General features: G+C 37.0%; 2 protein-coding genes across 4 annotated transcripts in view; one reads left to right on the top strand and one right to left on the bottom strand.

The window, feature by feature from the left end:
- The window catches only part of polg (polymerase (DNA directed), gamma), an 11,716-nt gene extending 9,746 nt beyond the window's left edge, over window positions 1-1,970 (top strand). For both annotated transcript variants that reach the window (XM_083547537.1, XM_083547536.1), the window contains exons 21-23: window positions 272-480; window positions 611-771; window positions 1,272-1,970. In XM_083547537.1, the coding sequence (XP_083403663.1) occupies window positions 272-480; window positions 611-771; window positions 1,272-1,336 (435 nt within the window). In that variant the 3' untranslated portion in view covers window positions 1,337-1,970. The remainder of the gene's footprint in view (window positions 1-271; window positions 481-610; window positions 772-1,271) is intronic.
- On the bottom strand, window positions 1,163-22,235 carry fanci (FA complementation group I). Of its 2 annotated transcripts, none has more exons than XM_083547535.1 (38): window positions 22,099-22,235; window positions 21,370-21,478; window positions 20,846-20,918; window positions 20,633-20,763; window positions 20,331-20,484; window positions 20,174-20,231; window positions 19,686-19,727; window positions 19,433-19,556; window positions 16,440-16,525; window positions 15,756-15,888; window positions 15,491-15,571; window positions 15,253-15,389; window positions 13,976-14,156; window positions 13,803-13,890; window positions 13,573-13,703; window positions 13,355-13,425; window positions 11,752-11,866; window positions 11,461-11,583; window positions 10,836-10,904; window positions 10,605-10,706; window positions 10,203-10,382; window positions 10,002-10,123; window positions 9,518-9,679; window positions 9,165-9,344; window positions 8,253-8,419; window positions 7,034-7,119; window positions 6,816-6,932; window positions 6,665-6,716; window positions 6,330-6,457; window positions 3,602-3,667; window positions 3,361-3,457; window positions 3,003-3,187; window positions 2,561-2,617; window positions 2,334-2,393; window positions 2,165-2,242; window positions 1,987-2,082; window positions 1,756-1,860; window positions 1,163-1,482 (listed from the first exon to the last, which is right to left on the bottom strand). In XM_083547535.1, exons 2-38 carry the CDS (start codon window positions 21,457-21,459, stop codon window positions 1,423-1,425), a joined length of 3,987 nt encoding a protein of 1,328 aa, XP_083403661.1. In that variant the 5' UTR covers window positions 21,460-21,478; window positions 22,099-22,235; the 3' UTR covers window positions 1,163-1,422. The 2 variants fall into 2 exon arrangements, with proteins under 2 accessions (XP_083403661.1, XP_083403660.1); XM_083547534.1 differs by having other exon boundaries at window positions 16,440-16,528; window positions 22,099-22,195.

Here is a 22,235-nt window from a genome sequence, read left to right as displayed (position 1 = left end):
GAGCTTGCGTTTTCAGTCTCCACTGTTCATATGCATTGAATGAAATTGAAGTAAAAAGTGTAATGTGGCCACGGATTAAGGTTTAAAAAAAAACAATTCATTGATAGCAAAAGGAAATGAGGGGGAAAAAAAGAATTATTAGTAAAGGTTTTACAAATGCAAACTGTACCTTTTCTCTAAACACACTAGTTTGAAGCATAAATGTTGGAAAAGCAAGTACACCAGTACTTTTGGACATAAATGCAGTATTAGAGTGTGTGTGTATTTTTAGTTTATTACCAGCAGGGTGAACTGGGTAGTGCAGAGTTCAGCAGTGGACTATCTTCACCTGATGCTGGTGGCCATGAAGTGGTTGATGGAGGAATATGACATAGATGGGCGCTTCTGCATCAGCATCCATGATGAAGTGCGCTACCTAGTGAAGAGCGAGGACCGCTACAGAGCAGCACTCGCGCTACAGATCACCAACTTACTAACTCGGTTAGTGCAAAGTTTATTCTTAACCTGTTCGTATCTGCCTTGAGTTTTATCTGCAGTGAGCACAATTTCATACATGAGGTATGATGCTCCTGTTTACATGACGACAGAAATGCCTGCTATGTCTCCACAGATGTATATTTGCTTATAAGCTGGGCATGAATGATCTCCCTCAGTCTGTGGCTTTCTTCAGTGCTGTAGATATTGATCAGTGCTTACGTAAAGAGGTCATTATGGACTGTGTAACTCCATCTAATCCTACTGGGCTGGAGCGCCGATTTGGACTATCACAAGGTGTGATTAATATATATATATATATATATATATATATATATATATATATATATATATATATATATATATACACATAGAAATGTGCTTGTTCCTGTGTAAACAATTCTGTGCAGGTCAATTCTATGTAAGTACAAATCAATCTAAAAACATGGACAGTGGTACCTCAGTGGTTTTGCTGAACCCTTGAGCAAGAGCCTTAACACTCAATTGTATAGATGAGATCAAGTTTATCTGAATAACAGTGTCTGCTAAATGCCATAATGACCAAAAACACCGTATTGCATTTTCTCATTTTGAAATTAATTAAAGTGTAATGAAACATAACGACTGATATTTAAAAAAATAATTTTCTTAGTATTTTATATAGACAAAAACAATTTATTATAAATTAGAGGAATTAAAGAACATTAGATTTATACGAGTGTCTGTGGAATTAATAACACATTACAAAAGGTACATTAAATGAAAAATGAACACTTTTTTTTTTTTTTTTTAAACAGGTGAAGCTTTGGATATCTATCAGATCATTGAGATTACTAACGGGTCATTGGCTAAAGGAAAATAGCCCAATCTGTCCAATACAAAGAAGGAGAAACCCCTGGCTTGGTTGCTGAGAATCCAAAAGAAAATCCAGAATGAAAATTTGTGTTTTCACTGCTTTCTTCTCTTTTTCTTTGGTGCCACACTCTCCTCAGGCGTTTGAGTGTCAGTCTAAGAGAAAAGAAAGATGGCAGGTCATTGTTGGGAAATGCAAAGCTGTATAGGTGTTCCATACTAGAAGTTTTTTCTAGTGTGTAAATGTTTTGAAATTATTTTACAACTATGCAAGTGTTATCTTTACTTTGCATTTCAAAACTTGTACAAGAAGTGTTTCACTTTCTATTAATACCTAATTATATCAGCTAAATCCTCAACCGTCGCATTTGATGTTGCTATTAAATATCCTTAGTTTTTGGAATTGTAAAAGAGCAGAAGAAAACAAACCTGCTGGCTCTCCTGCTGCTGTTCTTGTAATGCTGCCTCCAGAGTGGCAGCATTGATCCGAAAGTCTCGCGATGTGCTCAGCTTCATATATTGCATCAGATTTACCTGAAGAACATGTCAGTTATTAAACATTACTTTTTTTTTGTATGTATTGTTTTCAGCACCCTTATTCTATTTGTGTACAGTTACTTGCTTATTAAAAATATCAAATAAAATGACTTGACAGTTTACCTTGGACTTCTTGGAGAGAACAATTAGAAACTTCTCATATTGTTCAATATTGAAGATCAAAGTGGGGATAGGTTTTGTATCACGAAGAACTTTAGCCTAAAGCAATATGGTGTCAAGCATTAGAAAAGCGCAGAGTATGTGCCAGAAGTATATATTCAGAAGAGTAAAAACCCCTTACAGAGGCAGCAACCACTGCTTCCTCTTCTTTTCTTTTCTTCTTCTTCTTCTCATTCACTCCTCCATTCATCTCACCACTCTGTAGGTACATTACAACACAACAGATAATGTGACGTGAAAAAGATAACATGATTGTCAACTGAGCGAATTAAAAAATAGAAAGATCTTACCTGCACAAATGTGATGAACGAATAGCACTGAGGCGTGAGGTGAGAGCCTGATAACTTCACCTTCATGACACACACACACACACACACACACATCATGCAAAAATAAGAGAAAGAACCATTGTGCAATTTTAAAATCATGTGCATTGATATTCTATTAAAGTTAGATTCTCCCTCATGGTTTACATCAGCTATTTAAAAAACAAAACAAAAATAAAACAGGTTCTCACCAGTTTCTCCAGACGAGCAGGGAGTTGACCAGGATGAGCTACACACAACTGGATATACTGCAGCAGAAAAGGAATAACACTAATAGTACGAAAGAGATTCCTCTCAAACTGACATCACGTACAATTTAGGATTTATGCGAAATTGCAGATTATAAAATTAATTTTATTTCATTTCAGGCCACAAAATTTTACTTCCTACAGCACATCTATGTACATATGATTGAAAAAACAACAGGTATAAATACTACATAATACAGTAATAATTTTTAAACCGTTTTTTTTTGCAGTCCTTTAGAATATTTTATAATCCAGTATTAAAACTGTATGGTTTAATTAGTTTGATATTTTACTACTAAGCTACATCATTTCTGGGTTTCCAGTTTTAATAACTTGTAAAAATGTTGTTTTAGGAAGCATATCAATTGCTAGGTGTGGATCTCACGTATTTGATGAGGGTGGTGAGAATGGCGTAGGTTCGGCTGAGCTCTCGCAGCAGGGCATCAGTGCAGGCACCAGGAGGAAGAGCTGTTTGCACAAGCTCATTCAGAGCTGTCAGCAGCGTGCCCAACTGCAGTGTCAGTGCTTTTTCCACAGGGTCCTGCTGGGCTGATGACTGTGAGGGGCCTCCTGTCACACAGAGACATACAGCAGACAACACAGTTCAATTCAACACCTTCATTAATTGAAGAGCATCACTGTGTTTTAGTACGACTAAAATATTCTGTACAAACAGTACAAATAATACCAATAAAATGGGATAGTTGATGATTCTTATAAAATATTACAAAACTGAGTCATACCTGTGTTTGTTCCATCAGATGTTATCTGGCCTTTTTTCTTAGATATCAACCAATCTGCTTCATCCAACACCCTCCCCACCTGGGACAACACTAAGAGCTGGAGAGGGAGTGATTTCAACAGTCAGATGAATGTTTCTTTAATTGTAGCATGTAGATGTAATACAAATGGACATGTGCTTTATAAGCCAATCTAAAATCAGATCTCTGGTCATGTGAGAAATGGCCTTTAAAAAAAACTCACTGTGGTAGATGCTGCGGTCTTCATGCTTACAATTGCAAAGTGAGACTGCTTCTCCACCTCAACATCCTGTACAAAGAGAAAGGGAGATGATCAACATGTAACACTCTATAAGACAAGAAAGCAGGGTGTGAAAAAAAAAACATTTAGTCTTGCATCAAAACTCATTTCTCCTATAGTTTAAATCGTGTACAAAGATGACAATCAAATTAGGTCCCAAAAAGTGATGTATATTGCACATATAATCAATGACAAGGTTTTTTGAGAAACAAACATATGTGCACTTAAAGCAGATAAACATTTATGTAAATTTCCCATTGGTATAAATAAAGTTTTTATCATCTACCTGTTACAATGTAAATGTATTTATTTTATCAGTGTGGCAATGCTTTCATCTGCAATGTTCATACGCATGCTAAAAATACTGTAGGTAGTGGTTAAGGCTGTGACTGGGCGACCTGGCTATATATCAGCATTAGTCTTTATTGCAGACGAGTCTACATGTAATAGCGTACTGCTTTAGCGCTGCAGTAATTAAGTCCAGCTTTAAGAACTAAGGATTGTGGGTTTTATACACATTTTTATGGGGGAGGGCAGTCCCTCCAAAGTAGAACAATGCACTCAGGTGGGAAGTAGCTGACCTGGCTCAGATAAGTCTCTCAGACCACTTCATTATCATAGAAATACCAAAGCTTCACACTGTTTTGCCATTCTCTCGGATCATTGGTTAAATCATGAGCAAATGGTCACCAACACAGCAGGAGACGGAGACGGGGTGATACCTTCCCCTTTGTTTCATACAAAGGAGCATTAGAAGCTTATAAACCTCCATACAGCACTTTGTTTTTACAGCATCATGTAATTGATGCTGTTACTACATTTGTCTCCTATAAGATATATAGTGTTATATATATATATATATATATATATATATATATATATATATATATATATATATATATATATATACAGTGAGGAAAATAAGTATTTGAACACCCTGCTATTTTGCAAGTTCTCCCACTTAGAAATCATGGAGGGGTCTGAAATTGTCATCGTAGGTGCATGTCCACTGTGAGAGACATAATCTAAAAAAAAAATCCAGAAATCACAATATATGATTTTTAAACTATTTATTTGTATGATACAGCTGCAAATAAGTATTTGAACACCTGTATATCAGCTAGAATTCTGACCCTCAAAGACTGTTAGTCTGCCTTTAAAATGTCCACCTCCACTACATTTATTATCCTAAATTAGATGCACCTGTTTGAGGTCGTTAGCTGCATAAAGACACCTGTCCACCCCATACAATCAGTAAGAATCCAACTACTAACATGGCCAAGACCAAAGAGCTGTCCAAAGACACTAGAGACAAAATTGTACACCTCCACAAGGCTGGAAAGGGCTATGGGAAAATTGCCAAGCAGCTTGGTGAAAAAAGGTCCACTGTTGGAGCAATCATTAGAAAATGGAAGAAGCTAAACATGACTGTCAATCTCCCTCGGACTGGGGCTCCATGCAAGATCTCACCTCGTGGGGTCTCAATGATCCTAAGGAAGGTGAGAAATCAGCCCTACACGGGAGGAGCTGGTCAATGACCTGAAAAGTGCTGGGACCACCGTTTCCAAGGTTACTGTTGGTAATACACTAAGACGTCATGGTTTGAAATCATGCATGGCACGGAAGGTTCCCCTGCCTAAACCAGAACATGTCCAGGCATGTCTTAAGTTTGCAAATGACCATTTGGATGATCCAGAGGAGTCATGGGAGAAAGTCATGTGGTCAGATGAGACCAAAATAGAACTTTTGGGTCATAATTCCACTAAACGTGTTTGGAGGAAGAAGAATGATGAGTACCATCCCAAGAACACCATCCCTACTGTGAAGCATGGGGGTGGTAGCATCATGCTTTGGGGGTGTTTTTCTGCACATGGGACAGGGTAATTGCACTGTATTAAAAAGAAGATGACCGGGGCCACGGATTTTGGGGAACAACCTCCTTCCCTCAGTTAGAGCATTGAAAATGGGTCGAGGCTGGGTCTTCCAACATGACAATGACCCGAAGCACACAGCCAGGATAACCAAGGAGTGGCTCTGTAAGAAGCATATCAAGGTTCTGGCGTGGCCTAGCCAGTCTCCAGACCTAAACTCAATAGAGAATCTTTGGAGGGAGCTCAAACTCTTTGTTTCTCAGCGACAGGCCAGAAACCTGACTGATCTAGAGAAGATCTGTGTGGAGGAGTGGGCCAAAATCCCTCCTGCAGTGTGTGCAAACCTGGTGAAAAACTACAGGAAACGTTTGACCTCTGTATTGCAAACAAAGGCTCCTGTACCAAATATTAACATTGACTTTCTCAGGTGTTCAAATTCTTATTTGCAGCTGTATCATACAAATAAATAGTTTAAAAATCATATATTGTGATTTCTGGATTTTTTTTTTTTTAGATTATGTCTCTCACAGTGGACATGCACCTACGATGACAATTTCAGACCCCTCCATGATTTCTAAGTGGGAGAACTTGCAAAATAGCAGGGTGTTCAAATACTTATTTTCCTCACTGTATATATATATATATATATATATATATATATATATATATATATATATATATATATATAAATAAAAAACACGTATAGTTCGCAATACAGGAGAATAAAATAAAACATCAATTTAAAAATGATATTCCTACAGTGCTTAACATATATAAACTAGACAGGCAGACACACATACCTGGTCTATGTCCCCTAGCTGACTGTGAATGTCCTGACAGAGTTCCCACAGCAGAGACACAGGACTTTTGTAAAGGACATGTAAACCAAACAGCAGAGACAGTAGTCCCTTACTAAAAGATACATCCTCTGTATAAGAGAAAGAGAGAGCTCATATAAGCAATAATGGATACCACAAGCCTTTCAGATTGAACTGATCGGAAGTTAAGGATTTGTATAACCTATATGAAATTCCTATCTCGTTCTTTGCACTGATGCACATCAAACAGGAAAAAAACTAAATTACATCACATGATTTATTATGCAAACACTCACAGAGGTATAAGCAAGGCTTACCAAAGCTGGATTCCTTGCAAATTTTTACTGTCCAGGTAACCATCTGTAGAAACTTAAAAAAGAAAGCCATATAAAGAATAGCAATTAACAGACCTATATTTAGAAAAGATTAGAATCATGTTGAAATGGAAGTATTTGTGTAAACGGGTACCTGTTGGGAGGTGGGCTCCAGTAGGCGGGACAGTACACTGAGGATGCTGACCAGCAGTTGAGACTCTCTGCTGTTGAAGTCCTCCTCTCCTCCACTCAGCTGGCTGAACAGGGCACGCTGTTCTCAAACACACATGCACAGCTTTATACATCATCAAGTCTGGACAGAATGCTCTCTCACTGTAGGTTCGCTGGGAAAAATTTAAATAACGTTTCTACCTGAAATTGCCGAATGTAGAACGCAGACTTTTCTGTCAAGTTTCCATTTTCAGGTGCACTTTCCTCCTCCTCCTGTCTACAAACATCTAAAGGGAACAGACACACATGGCTATTACTTGTGCTATAGGAAGCTGCAAAATTAATATCGGTTAAAAATACACATTAGAAAAAGTAGTCAGTCAGTCCAGAAATACAGTGAGGGGAAACAAAGTTTGTTTTTATTTCAAACGCAGTGTTTTCGGTGGTTATATCCAATTACATTTACATGTTGTTTTTAATTATTCTTTAGAATAAAATGGATTAAATAATAGACAAAAAAGATCCAGACTTCACAAATGACCAACATTAATATTTTGTTGCAAAGCTGTTGTAGCTCTGAGACAGCATTGTGTAAATTGTCTTAATTTCCCCAACACTCAATCTCAAAGAGATTCCCTCTGAATCTCAAAGAGATTCCCTCTGAATCTCAAAGAGATTTCCTCTGAATCTCAAAGAGATTTCCTCTGAATCTCAAAGAGATTTCCTCTGATGGACTCTCAAATTCAAAAGCATACATATATTAAATGGGATTTGAGTCAGCAGTCTACTGCGTCAGATTTTACTCTAATTTGTCCAGATACATAGCTCCATTTGTGTTTCCTTGCATACCTTTTACTTCTGGACTTCAGTGTGCATATGGTGTTCTTAGGCTCATACACAAATATTTTTTTCTGACCAGAGTATATTGGTCCAAAAGAGTTATGATTCGCAAAATGCTTTTAGATGCCAATCTCTTTTTAGCAAAGTTCTGTGAAGAACAGAGATTTTGTTACAGTTCATTGTTTTCTCATGGTTTTCTGACAAACTGTTGTTCCTGCTACGTTCAGCGGTCACTGCAACTCTTTCAAGTGCCTGCTGTCTTTTCCCATTCCCTCCTTGTCATTAGTCTTAGAAAATAAGGGGACATTTAGTTCTGATTCCATGATCTCTCCACCTGCACTGTCTTTGTGCTTTGTGGTGTCTTTGCATCTTTTTTCTATTTGAATGTAGACACCAGTTAACCCTAACTCCAAGTACTCTAAGTCAATTATAATATTATTTCAAATATTATTATTATACATGTGTTTTACATTTCACTGCAAGTTGTATTCTGTATATAACTATGTGACAAATAAAAAAATAAAAAAATCCTAAATCTTATTATATTATATATTTTCTGTCACTGCATAAAGTCACCTACCAAGAGAACACAGGAAGTTGGACACTTTGGTGGGGTATTGCTGTATTATGGTGCTAAAGATTCGAAGCAACCCCTCCAGACACAGCAGAGACACACTGGAACTCTTCTCCTTCTTTCCAGCATCCTCCACAGATGATGGGATGTTGGTATATCGCCACATTAGCACACTGAGAAAGTAGACGAGATGTTACATTTACAGCACTTAGCAGACATTAGCAAAGTGTTTCTCTTTCTAAGAACAAACAAAGAAAGTAAAAATCTTATTTCTACGTTTACACTTGGATAAACATGGCTGGTGTTTTTAATAAAGAGGACAATAAGCACACACAGCACTTAAAAAAAAAAAAAAAAAAACAGCATCATTGCCCACCAATCAGATTTATGCACATCAAATAGTAGTCCTATGGTGACAAACAAGAAAGCTGACAAAATATACATAGCTGACTGATAAGTAATAGAATACCTACAATGTGCAGTAATGTCTCTGATAATACACCATATGCATTAAGGGTCTGCACATTTTCACTGCATTTGCCTTTATATCTATTTATTTGTTCTACTTTTTCAACAATGTCTGCAGTTTTCTTTTACTGTCATAGCCTTATAAATATTTGCTTGTACTTTCTCAACAGTCTGCACATTTTTTACTGCTATAGCCTTTACATTTATTTGCTGTACATATATATATATATATATTACATGCAATACATCTATCTATCTATCTATCTATCTATCTATCTATCTATCTATCTATCTATCTATCTATCTATCTATCTATCTATCTATCTATCTATCTATCTATCTATCTATCTATCTATCTATAATTGTTTTTGTCAATCTTAAAAACTATCCCAGATATGTTGAGAGAACACCTTTAAATAAAGTCTGAGTATGTTTTGCAGAAGAGGAGACCTAGTGATTTCACAGAGATAGCGGAAAGTCTTCTCAGAGTTCTGGCCCTCAGGTCCATCTGTGTAGCCCGTCTCCTCCAGGTGTTGGACTTTCTGCAGAGCTGCACTCACACTGTAGCGAAGAAACTCTCCACTGGAGCGCAGCACTGACAAGCTCTCTTCATGAGTGCGAGTACTGTCCCTGCACAGGCGAACAGCAATCAAACCGTGTATATCTGATCAGAACCAGGCATTTTAAGACACAATATGCATTGATCACCATGTGATCTGTGGTGGTTATTTTACACTGACTTGTCAAAATTCATGACAAGTTTAAGACCATACTCATTGAAACACATGTTTACTGCTATATACCGGAAGAGAGCAGTCAGTAGGGTGGACACAAATCCCACAGAGAGAAGACTGCGTGGAGATTTACTAGCAGGGGTCCGGCCCTTTCCAGACTTCTCCCTGAGGATCTCAGCCAGCTTGTAGTAATGATTAAAAAGCTCCAGAACATCTTGAAAACGGCTTTTGCTGCTCAAAACACACACACAAAAAATACTAAAAAAGACACACACTATTATATAGTCTGTGGTTTACAGAAAAAAAAGAATGTAATAATCTTAATTAGTATCTAAACAGTGAAACCTTTTTAGGTACAATCAACACTGTTCTTACCCGTGTTCATTCTTTGGTAAGCAGATTGTTCTCTAGCAAAACTTTCACAAAAATGTAACAATCCTAACAATCCATTGTCAGAATTTCAAATTTACTCTCAAACGGTCAATTTAGATGCTTTAACTAACAGGGGTGAAAGCCTAGAAAGCCTTATAACACAACACTTCCAATGCTCAACCTGTAGTTGCCTGCGATGAAGTTGTATTCTATGAGAACCTCATACACTCCCATCACTAGCACGGCAAAGAGACTGTTCTTCACTCCAACACTGGATGCCATGGAAAACTCAGCTGACTTATCCTATCAGAGGCAGATGAAATTTATTTAGGTTCCTCAGACAATTTGAATCGTCTGAAACCCTGCAGTTTAAAGTGCATACCAGCTCAAAGTCCTCCAGCTCACACTTGATCATGCGTCTAGTTACACTCTCCAGAATTGTATGGAGTTCATCCTGAAACCCTTCTTCATCTTCCTCTTCATCATCACTCCCACCTCCAGATGGATCTTGAACACTTTGATACCACAGCAGGCAGTGGATGGTGCAAGAGAGCAAATGAGCCTAAATGAGGAAAAAAGGTCAACCAATTTAGATGTAAATGTTATTAGGGGATAAAATCTCTCTCACACACACACACACACACACACACACACACACACACACACACACACACACACACACACACACACACACACACACACACACACACACACACACACACACACACACACACACACACACACACACACACACACACACACACACACACACACACACACACACCAGAGGCTCCTGGAGGAAGATCTGATCACCCTGTGCACTTATGCATGACTCCAACTTCACAGGTGGCAAAAGGTCCTGCTCAGGCTCATAATATCGCTTTAGCTAGAGAACAGACATTGGCAAACAATTTTAATAGCCATTTTAATTTTAATATTAAATAATATGAAGTTAATAAATACTTAACATATAAATAACAAGAACAGTTTTCTTCTCCAAGGTACAACAACCCACCTGTGACAGAAGTGTCTGCATAATGGACCCTGCCAACTGAGAGTTGCGTCGTAGAACATCATGGAAACCCTTGAATAAAGATTATTCAACAAACAACAATATTAATACTTATGGCAAATGCAATTGATTGGACATGATTTGGAAAGGCACAGTTTAAGTCAAGTCAAATTTATTTCTATAGCGCTTTTCACAAAAGATATTGTCTCAAAGCAGCTTTACAGAAATCAAAGTTTAATAGCTGAAAATGCAGATTAGCACCAAAACCAACCAGAAAGTTAAAGAAACTTCCTGAGCTTGAAGAAAGAGCTTAAATGATTAAATAAACTGATAAATAAATACAAATAAATGAAATTGAATTGACTCTGGCTAGAGCTGGCCGCTGGGCCAAAACAAGCAATCAGGAGCAATCTATTATGGCAGATTGGTCAGACAGAAGCCTCAAGATAAATGAAATATTGTTTGTATCCTGCACTTCCCTCTAGCCATAAATGCAGGGATTTTTGCTTTGCCATTATATGGTATTACGTGTAGATTGGCACCCATACACAGTATTCATTGTCTAGAATAACAGGAAAAAATCCAAGATTATAAAATAAAAGATAAGAAGAAAAGAGAAAAATCTGACCTCGTACAGCATGAGACGAACATCAGCTTGCTGGCTGAGACAGCGTCGAAGACTGTTCAGGATCTCCAGACAGAAAGCCTCGTTAGCAGCAGTGTTATAGCGTGAGTGGACATCTGCCTGGACCTGAGGAGCACAACACATACCCTTTAACTCACACTTCTCTACCAAACCTTGCATGCTGTGTTGCTGTGATCAATAACTGCTGGAAAAGCACTTGTACTCTATATTCAGTGTAGACCATGAAGATGATTAACAAGTGACATGGGTAATCAGCACTGGCACTTTGGTTACCTGGCTGGAGGTCAGGGCCTGGCTGGACTGACTAGAAGCCAGACTTCCCAAGACCCGAAAGTTCTTTAGCAGCAAAAGAAAACCAGCCACAGCAGACTTTCGTCCATCCAATTGGCTACAGAGAATCAGTCAGTGATTAGTTCTTCTGTGGAAACTTTCCAAATATCACTAAGCGCACCTATATATATATATATATATATATATATATATATATATATATATATATATATATATATATATATATATATATATATATATATATATATATATATATATATATATATATACACACATACACACACACACACACACACACACACACACACACACACACACACACACAGTGGAACCCACTTATCTCGACCTCGGTTACCTCAACAACCCTATTAAGTCGACATTTTTTAAGTGGAACCGCCAAATTCTCGCTTTTTCTAAGCATTTTTTATTGGTTATGGCGACTTTTCCATGTCGCTGAACCCTGATATCTCGAGCACAAGGGGGAAAAAATTTGCCATTTAACGTCGGTTATCTCGGTGCAGCCGCAGAAGAATTTGCGAAAGTGGCGGAAAAATTTAACCTTACAGATGCTACAGGTGTTGTATTGTATACTGGTGAATCTCTGCTGTTAGTTAGTGCTAGTGTTCGTAGTGTTAGTAGGGGCGCGGCGCGGCTTTGGGAAGAAAAGCTCAGCCGTTGAGAGAGTGCCGGTGGGAAGACACGTACCGGGATACACATGAGCGATAACAACGACCGCCGTGAACCAACATATACCAACAATAACGGACAGTGAGAGTGTGGAAGTTTAAATAGGAGCTGGTGATGATGCTAAACGAGCACCATATGTGCGCGATTGAAGCCGGGAGCTTCAGAGAAAGCGGCTGAGAAAACACCTGACACGCCGAAGGGGGACGAAGGGGGCGTGGCAGGTGGTTCCTGACAGTTAACAAACATGTATGTATTTTTATATCATGCCTTCATCAAACAAATCGCGGCAATGCTTATGTGTAAAAAAACCTCCAAAAACACGTGCATGCACATTCTCATTTATTAACGCACATCATGTACATAAAGAAATTTCAAGCACGTTAATATACTGCCGCCATATTGATTTTCGTTTATCTCGATCATCGGTTACCTCGATGCTTTTTGGCGACCCCCTAGGACATCAACATAACCGGGTTCCACTATATATATATATATATATATATATATATATATATATATATATATATATATATATATATATATATATATTGTGATATTTGGAAAGTTTTATTATCCTAGTTATTTTATTAACCACATTAACCCATATATATATATATATATATATATTGTGATATTTGGAAAGTTTTATTATCCTAGTTATTTTATTAACCACATTAACCCATATATATATATATATATATATATATATATATATATATATATATATATATATATATATATATATATATATATATATATATATATATATATATATATATATTTTTTTTTTTTTTTTTTTTTTTTTTTTTTTTAAGGTATATATTTAAGACAAATATCATCCAATCAGATAAGGAATAGCATGAAATGTACAAAATTCGAATGTGGGTTATATTATTACCTGGAGAACATTGATTTCCGCAGCACCAAAATTAGGGCATCCTTTAAGCTCATACTGACTTTGAGCAGTGGCTTAGAAAAAAATTTATTAATTAAAATAAAGGAGTTTAAAAAGTAGCATTGTTACCACATTGACAAATGTATAAATGCTTTGACAAAGCCAACCGTATAAATGTTTCATTAGCTAACATAAAACATTCCTAGCTCTCTAGAGTTTACCTGCACTGCTTTGAGTAACCCCTGAACTGTAGTGAGGGGCAGGAAAGATAACTGGTCAAAGGTCTCTATTACTTTTGAGGAGGACTCCAGAAGGATCATAGGAGCAGAAATCACAATATTGTAAAGTAGATCTGGAAGAGAAGAGATATCAAATATTATACAAATTAGAAATTATTGTAAATATGTTGCAAATGCTTGCAATTTTTCAATAATTATGATTAATTCAATACCAATAAAATGTGTAACTGGTGAAGCGGTCTTAGAAACCAAACGATTCAGGACTTGCTCCAGGATTTCTCCCCGGATTGGCTCATGTATCTAATGGTAAAACACTGGCTGTTAAAATAAGTGTTTAAAACACAGTTTTAAACTCGATAACAAAACAAAACAAAACAAAACTGACCTTAAAGCTCTCTAGAAGAATTTGCCCACCGAGTTTACATGCCAATTGAGAAGGTGTTTTCGCTACAGCAGTGGCAATTTCATTGGTCTTTCCAAAAGGTCCTGCCTTTGAGCCGAACAAGTCCAGAAGGATGAAGCCTAACTGCACCAAGCTCTGTGTGACATGATCCCAGCCGAACACACTAAACAAAAATGACAAACCAAAATATATTTAAATAAAAGATATATTTTTTTAAAGTTGAATCTGAAGTCAAACATCAGCAGTGCTCAGTTTTAATACCAGAAAATCCCCAAACAATCTGGAGAATAAACACAAGCACTACTAAGTGAACTATCAAATAGGGATGCACCGAAATGAAAATTCTGGGCCGAAACCGAAAAAAGAGGAAAGCAAGGCCGAAAACCGAAAACCGAAAGAAATGATGCCAATTATTATTACCATTGCATTTATGGCCATGACCGTGTACTAAACTTACTAAAATCAAGGCATTTCAATTGCATAAATTAATATTAAAGTTTCAAAGAATAAATCAATTACAAATTATGAAAATATTTATTTATAGCACATTAAAACAATGCACAGGATAAAATAAATTAAAATTCAAACTCAAATGTTTAACTTAAATGCACTCATGTGTACATTAAATAATAATGTACAGGCCCTCTGGCCTGCTGAAAGGTTGTAAAATTAAATATGTCTTTTCATAAAAACAAAGTGCATTCAGAACAAGTGCAACTGCTTGAAGATAAAACAATACAACAATATCACTGGGAAACTTCCTGCCTTTTTAACAACGTCCACCACAGACGGAGTGCGTGTGCTCGGAGGGGTTTTGCTTTTCTGTGCCGCGTTCTTCTCATATTCAGTATAGCGATCGGGATGTTTGGATTTCAGGTGATAAATTAAACCCGACGTGGAGAAAGTTTTTGCAGACGAAATTTCGGCATTACATGTTTTGCAAATCGCTATCCGTGGGTCTTTCTCAGATATACTGAAATACGTCCACACCGCAGACATGTTGTTTCAGACATGCACGTGCAGGCCGCGGTTTCTGTTTGCGTCATCACAACAAACTGTTTCGGCCGCGTTTTTTCGGTGATCAAAGTCTTTCGGTGAAAATTTTCGGTGGCCGAATATTCGGTGCATCCCTACTATCAAACAAATATAACATACCGGTAAGTAACACGAACATGTAATTTACACTAAAAAATCTAATTTTTTCACTGTTTTACTAACAGGGACAGTAAAAGTAAAACATGAGGTGAGCTCATGCTGACCTGTTTCTAACTGTGTCCATGATCATGTAAGATACACTGTGGCAGGAGGGAAGCAGATCCTGAAGAAACTTAGAACCTTGCTGAGCTTGTTCATCCTTAAAACTCTTAGTGATTGCACCTTTCAAAAACTCAAACACCTACATAATAATCAGAGACAAAGCAAAGAGCCATCTTAAGATTAAAGCCATGTGCATTAATGCAGTGTTTCCTAATAGTTCCTGAACGTGCCAGAACGTACTTGCTCTTCATGTCGCTGAATACGAGCCACAGAAAGCAGCAGAGCAATACTGAAGGGACACAGTGGCTGACCCTGAGATACCTACAGAGACAAATTAAATTTTATATTATATTTGGTGACATTTATGCTTCTAGATGCAAATAAAATTATTTTTAGGGTTGTGGGTATAATAATGCAGCCATGCACACGTTTTAGGTACAATCTGAATATCGAATCTATGAGAATAAAACTGAAGCTTGTGTGGAAACTTGAAAAAAGTGTTTACCTTGAGACTTTTTAAGAACTCTCGTCCAAGCTCGTGATCAAGGCGAATGGCAAATACAATGTGCAGTATAGCAGTTCCTTCCACATGCCTCAACTGGTCCTGTGGGATGGTCTGTACCTCAACATCCTTACTCCTGACAACACAGCACAATTAAAGCATTAATCATTTGTACAATTGCACATGGCTCAGTGAAACAGCATATGAACTCAGGATCAACATCACAAACATTCATATTCAAGCAGAATCCATACATTAATTTTATATACAGTGTATATATGGATATATATATAAATAAAAAGCTTTCTTTCGGCATCTCCCATTAGAGGTCGCCACAGCGGACCATCCGCATGTTTGATTTGGCACGTTTTTACGCAGGATGCCCTTCCTAACGCAACCCTCCCCATTTATCCGGGCTTGGGACCAGCACTAAGGCTTGTGCAACCCTAACGGCCACAGCGTTGAGAGCGCCGCATGTGTGTGTGTATATATATATATATATATTACATACATACACACACACACACCATCACAATGGATTTAAAATAAAGCAATAAAGGGATTTACTAAATTTATTCAATGTTTAGGAATCAAAACCATTGTGGTTGTGTTCAGAAGCAAAATTGTATCACTGTCCAAATACTGATACAATACATATATATGGACTGCATAAACAATCATACATACTCTCCTTTGCTTTGCTCCTCTTTCTGGCGAAGGTCCTGCTCTCGAAAATAGTTAATAATTCCCTCCAGCAGAAGCTTTTTACAGCCCTGCTCAAGAAAGAGACAGTTTGTTTATAGAAAAGATCTATATAAATATAAAATATACTGTAATTATTTCTCCTCTAAACAGTGTATCCATTAAACATGCATGTATATTTATGTTGAAGAAGTGGATATTGTGATTTATTGAAGAAAAAAAAAAAAATACATGTATGGAATAAATGTATTTAACCCTTTGATGCACAACATGGATCTAAAGTGACATGAATGAGTTTTTATTTTCTTTACCTTTGCAAGAAATTAATATCATCAGTATTCCAGGTATTGCTCAATTAATTTGTTTTTTGATAATCTCAAGTCCTTATTTTCATATTTCCTTCTTGATTTTTAAATAAAACTCATCACTACCCTTCTAATTCACGTTATTTCATTCATAGCTGAGTGTTTCTTTGCTGAATCTGTGAAAGAAACATTTTATTATTTATGATTTCAGGTATTCTTTAAATATCATGTTTTGGATTTCCACAAACTATTATGTTCCACAATTTATTTACATAAATGGGTCAAAAATTACCCGTGTAGGAAGCTTTGATATTTGCTCATTTTTTCAAGTAGGAACACATTTACTCCAGAAACACATCTACCTGTACTTCCACACCTTTCACAGCATTATCCATTGTTTTATTATGGCTGGTTCCTTTCATTCAAGAATAAGGGCTTTAATGGTTGTAGAGATGCTACATGTAGAAAAGCATGAGGAAGATGAGGCAGTTCTTAGTACTAAGTCTGAAATACCTGATGATGTTGACCTAGACCAGGGTGGGTACAGGTTTTCATTCCAAACAAACAAGGGTTACACCTGATAGATAGAATGAAGATCTAAACAAGTGGAATCTGGTGTGGCTTGGTTGGAATGAAAACTTGCACCCATACTGGCACTTTGTGGAAAAGTTTGGACACCCCTGACGAAGGTAATATGCCATAGGGTCATTTTGGATTTTTCGGTGTAAATCCAGCTCTCCTAGATGAAGAAGTCTCACTTGATGACATTGAGAACTTGCCTGATGAGTGAAACTCAGATCTAGTTCAATAGATTGCATGAAATAGGTTTTACTGGAGTGAGCATCCCACCCACTCAAAGCAGATTAAGAAGCAAAACATTCTGAGAAGATGCCCAGGACCTGCACCAGGTTCCACAGCTATTTCATTGAAAGATGCCTGGGATATATTCATCAGTGACATCACTGAGGAGGTTCTGAAATGTACCAAATTAGGGAGGTAGATTAGCAGCAGCAAAGGGAAAAGAGTTGAGAAACATTGACAAAGAGGAATTCATGTCCTTTATTAGATTAACCTTTCTTGCAAGTGTGGACAAGAGCTAGCACATGCTTTTACAGGAACTGTTTCTGGATCTGCTGCAACCTAACCATTGTGGGGTTTCTTTGCCAGGACAAGCTGGACAAATTGAAGGAAAAGTATAGCTTAGAATTTACATTCTATGGCAACATGATCATGGTAAGCTATGTTGCAGAAGAGGGGAAAGTATGTTGTCCTCCTAAAGACTATGCATGATAACAAAGCAGTGGATGACAACAGGGTTAAAAAAAACCCAGAAATGAGCCAGTACTATAATAGAACCAAAGAAAGAGTGGACAGTGGATCAGATGGTTCGCACCTACTCATGTAAGCGGACAACCTGGACTTGACCAATGGTGCTATGGTACAAAGTGCTGGATGTTGCCACCCTCAAAAAAAAAAACACCAACTATACACCACAGCACCGTGATTACATGGGGTGTACATGACCAATGCATATTCATCAAGAAGCTGGTCAAAGAGCTGGTCATGGCAAATATGAAGAAGCACTTGGCGGGCACATCCCACCTTCAAAACCATATTATAGAAGCAATAAGGGAAGATGTGGGATAATAAAACAAAATGCAACCACCACCCTGTGTGTGTGTGTGTGTGTGTGTTATGTCTGGTAAAGTGTCAAATTAACATGTTTCAAGTGTTAAATGTGTTGGTCTAAAGCAGGGGTCACTAACATGCTGCCCGCGGGCCTTTTTTTTTTTTTTTTTTTTTTTTAAATAGCTCACCATAGCGCCACTTATCAGTGAGCTGCATCTAATTTTTTTTTGTTGCTATTCTTTTTTTTAAATCACACTTGCATGGGTGTGAATTTGAAAATGACTATATTAAAATATAGATGATATATAGATATAAATGATCTATAGATAAACTTATATTATAGATATATAATTATTCATAATAACATAATTAAAGGTAAATTGAGCAAATTTGTTATGTCAGAAGTGTAATACACTTGCATAGATAGATCACTTTTGATCCATGTGTGTATTTTATGTAATATCACAATACCTAAAAAGATTTTTTGTTGATAATTTGTTGTCATTGATAAAAAGATATTCGGAATATTCATGGATCATGGAATTTATAGATCAGGGAATATGAAATGCTGAATGACTTAACAAGATGAAGCAAACAAAATGCCAATGAAATGTTAGACCCATGTTGTGCATTCGAAGGGGTTTGCATAGCTTGTGCATTAAAGGGTTAAACAATAGTACCTGCATTAGGAAAATAGGATTCGCTCCAGATGGTATACGTACGCAGCCACATTCACACCAATCACTAATTGTTTTAGTGATCCTGACTATTTTTTGAGGCTAGTCTTAATCAAAACAGCACAAACATTTCTAATCATTTGGAATGAACCAAAAATAACCATTGAATTCCTGATTTCATTGATTAGAGATTACATGGTTCATTTACACTTTGTTAAATACAAGGAGCTCAGGGTTCTGTTTGTCTCTGCAAAATTTCAAGTGCTTTCAAGACTTTTTTGTAACCAGGTTTATCCCTTTCTCCTTATAAACACTTTACACATATTGCGACTGTGTAATATGAGGCAGGCATGTAAAATTAGCAGACCTTGGCAGACAGAAGCAGCAGCTGGTAAATTACAGGAGGTATCTCTTGCAGGTCCAGTTTATGGAACATCCTCAGGACCTTCTCAATCAGAAACTGCAACTCCTCTGGAGATAAGGGCACATCCCTTTAAAACACAGAAAAACAGAAAACTTCCAGGACGTGTGCAGATAAAGATGTAAAAACGTAAATAAAATACCACAGCAATGTGGGCTGAGATCCAATTCAAGGGTAAACATTCTGGGTTATTTTTAACCTGAACATGGTGGTGAGGTGGATCACACACTGGGGGTCCCACCTGTTAAAAAAAAAAATACATCACAAGATTTTGCTTTTAGTTTAATTCAGTTATATTTGTATAGCGCGTTTAACAATATACATTGTACCAATGCAGCTTTACAGAGATAATTAGGTTATAAAATGTACATTTATATGTTGGTTATTCTTCATATATGATTTGTTCCAGCAGTCAATCAATTATTTAGGTTTACCTCACACATTAAAGTATAAATTTAACATTTGTTTTTTCATTAACAATGTATTAACAATGTAATCAAGACCAGAGAGAGCACTAAATACTGCATATAACCGGAGAGATTGGCTCTGTATTCACAGTTCAAGAACAAACGCAATCCCCACCTTAAATGGCCACAGTGATTGAATAGAGCCTTATTCATTAATTTGGATCTGTCCATTATACATTTAAAACAGACAAAAAATTAATAAAAAAAAAAGAATACGTACCTGCTTGAACAAAGGCTATTGATCAGCTGCTTCTTGTATTCCTCTCCACTTAACTTTCCTAAATACAAAAGAACAGAATAGAGAACAGTAGTGAGTGATATAAAAAATGTAAACATGTAAGAACCCCAGAGATGTGGTGTGAGAAAAAAAACATCACCTTTGCCATAAGCTAAAGTCTCTGTAGCTGCCAGGGCAGTGAGGATGGTAGGGAAAAGCTCTAGTGATTTACCACTTCCCATTTCACCCCCTTTTATTGCGTCCACATATAAAGATGCCAACGCTGCCAGTGCAGGGCCAGGTAGAACATGGGTCTGTAACACAAGAACATCCTTACATTCAAACGCATACTCTCACATTTTAGACCCTAATAGTGACGATGGCTTTTGGCATCGATTGAATTCCACTAAAGAAAACAATACAATAATACATTTTTAATACATAAAGTTTTTTTTTTTTTACCTCTAACATTAGCAACCCGATAATATCTGAAGCCACCTCTGTCTGTAGGTCTCCCGATTCACAGAGAGGAATACAGTGTTTATACACACACAACCTCCGACCAGCCCCATCCGAACTACTCACTGGTGAGCCTTAAATAAGGCATACAAAAAAAAACATTTGTTAATGTTTAGGAAAAGCAGCGTGTGCCAAAGCATGTGTCATGCAAATTACCTCTAAATATAGCTTTGATCAAGGCTGCTGTATCCTTGCCTTTCAGAGCAGCATTTGTGATCATTGCAGTCAACTGCAGAAAAAAGTGAGCTTAAATTTTAAAGCATAATCTCCTTTAAAGCACAACAAAAATAAAAATGTCTTTCAGCTCTATTGTTTATGCAATCACTGGATTTGGTGAATGTTGGCAAAATCAATTTTCCTGCACATATACTGTATGTACCATATTAAATAATGCACAGAGAGAGAAAGAGAGAGAGAGAGAGAGAGAGAGAGAGAGAGAGAGAGAGAGAGAGAAAGAGAGAGAGAGAAAGAAAGAGAATACTTCAATTCATATACTTTATTCTGTATTCTCACAACACTTACACACTTACTCAACAATTTATTTCTAAAAACTGATAAAGAACTGGTCAAGCTCACTGGAATAAATAATAATCCAATAAAAATCTCATTGCTGCTCAGCGATATAATCACAAGTGTAAGATTCTCATCTATTATCATTTCTCTGTGTTTTAAGTACACACCTGATCATTAGACAGAGTTGTCAAATGATGCTGGAGCTCCTTTATATCATCTCCCTCCGATAAGGACAAAATCTTGTCAGCTGCTTTCATACTGGATGATTATTAAAGGCTGTGAACATATTTTACAAAATAAACTGATGTACATTTGCATCATTCCTCATATAACTTAACCATATTAATGGAGAAAATAAGCATGATGCATCATGAATTCTCAATATAAATGTATGATATTTGCTATAATACAAAGTAAAAACGTTCATTCCCCATGCAGTGCACAAGGGTATGGAGACTGATGATCCGCTGTGGCGCCCCCTAACGGGAACAGCCGAAAGAAGACATGATATTCAGAGGGTCACAAAACTGTATGTAGTCAGATTTTTAATTGTGTCACAGTCAACAAAAGCTGTTCACAAACTGACAACTTTCCAGACATGTGATTTGCAATCAATGACATATCTAGGCAACTTCAATCAGCGCGTGCTTGTGCGTGTGTCTTTTACGTCACGGATAAAAACAAAGCGTATCTGCTCCTAGTTCATTTATGCACACAGACGTTAGCATGCACGGTTAAAGTAGATGTAGTTTACTTGTCTATTACTAGAATAATAGACCGTACGACCGCGGAGTTCTCCTCGTTTGCAAGCGTTAAAATAACTAAAGTATGTACAAGCATTATTGCGCGTATATATTGGCGTATATGTTAGCATAGATCCGTAACACAAATATTACCTTTTTTGGTCAAACTGGACGGTATTAGCTGTTTTTATCAAATCCACGGCAGCAGTGACTTTTCAGTATAAACTCTTTTAGTATAAAACTCCCGCCAGAGGAGCTACAGTCTAACGTTCCCATTCGTTACACAAAAA

Source organism: Silurus aristotelis, assembly GCF_946808225.1.
Source record: "Silurus aristotelis genome assembly, chromosome: 7".
NCBI lineage: Eukaryota > Metazoa > Chordata > Actinopteri > Siluriformes > Siluridae > Silurus > Silurus aristotelis.
This window is presented reverse-complemented; position numbering and strand designations above follow the sequence as displayed.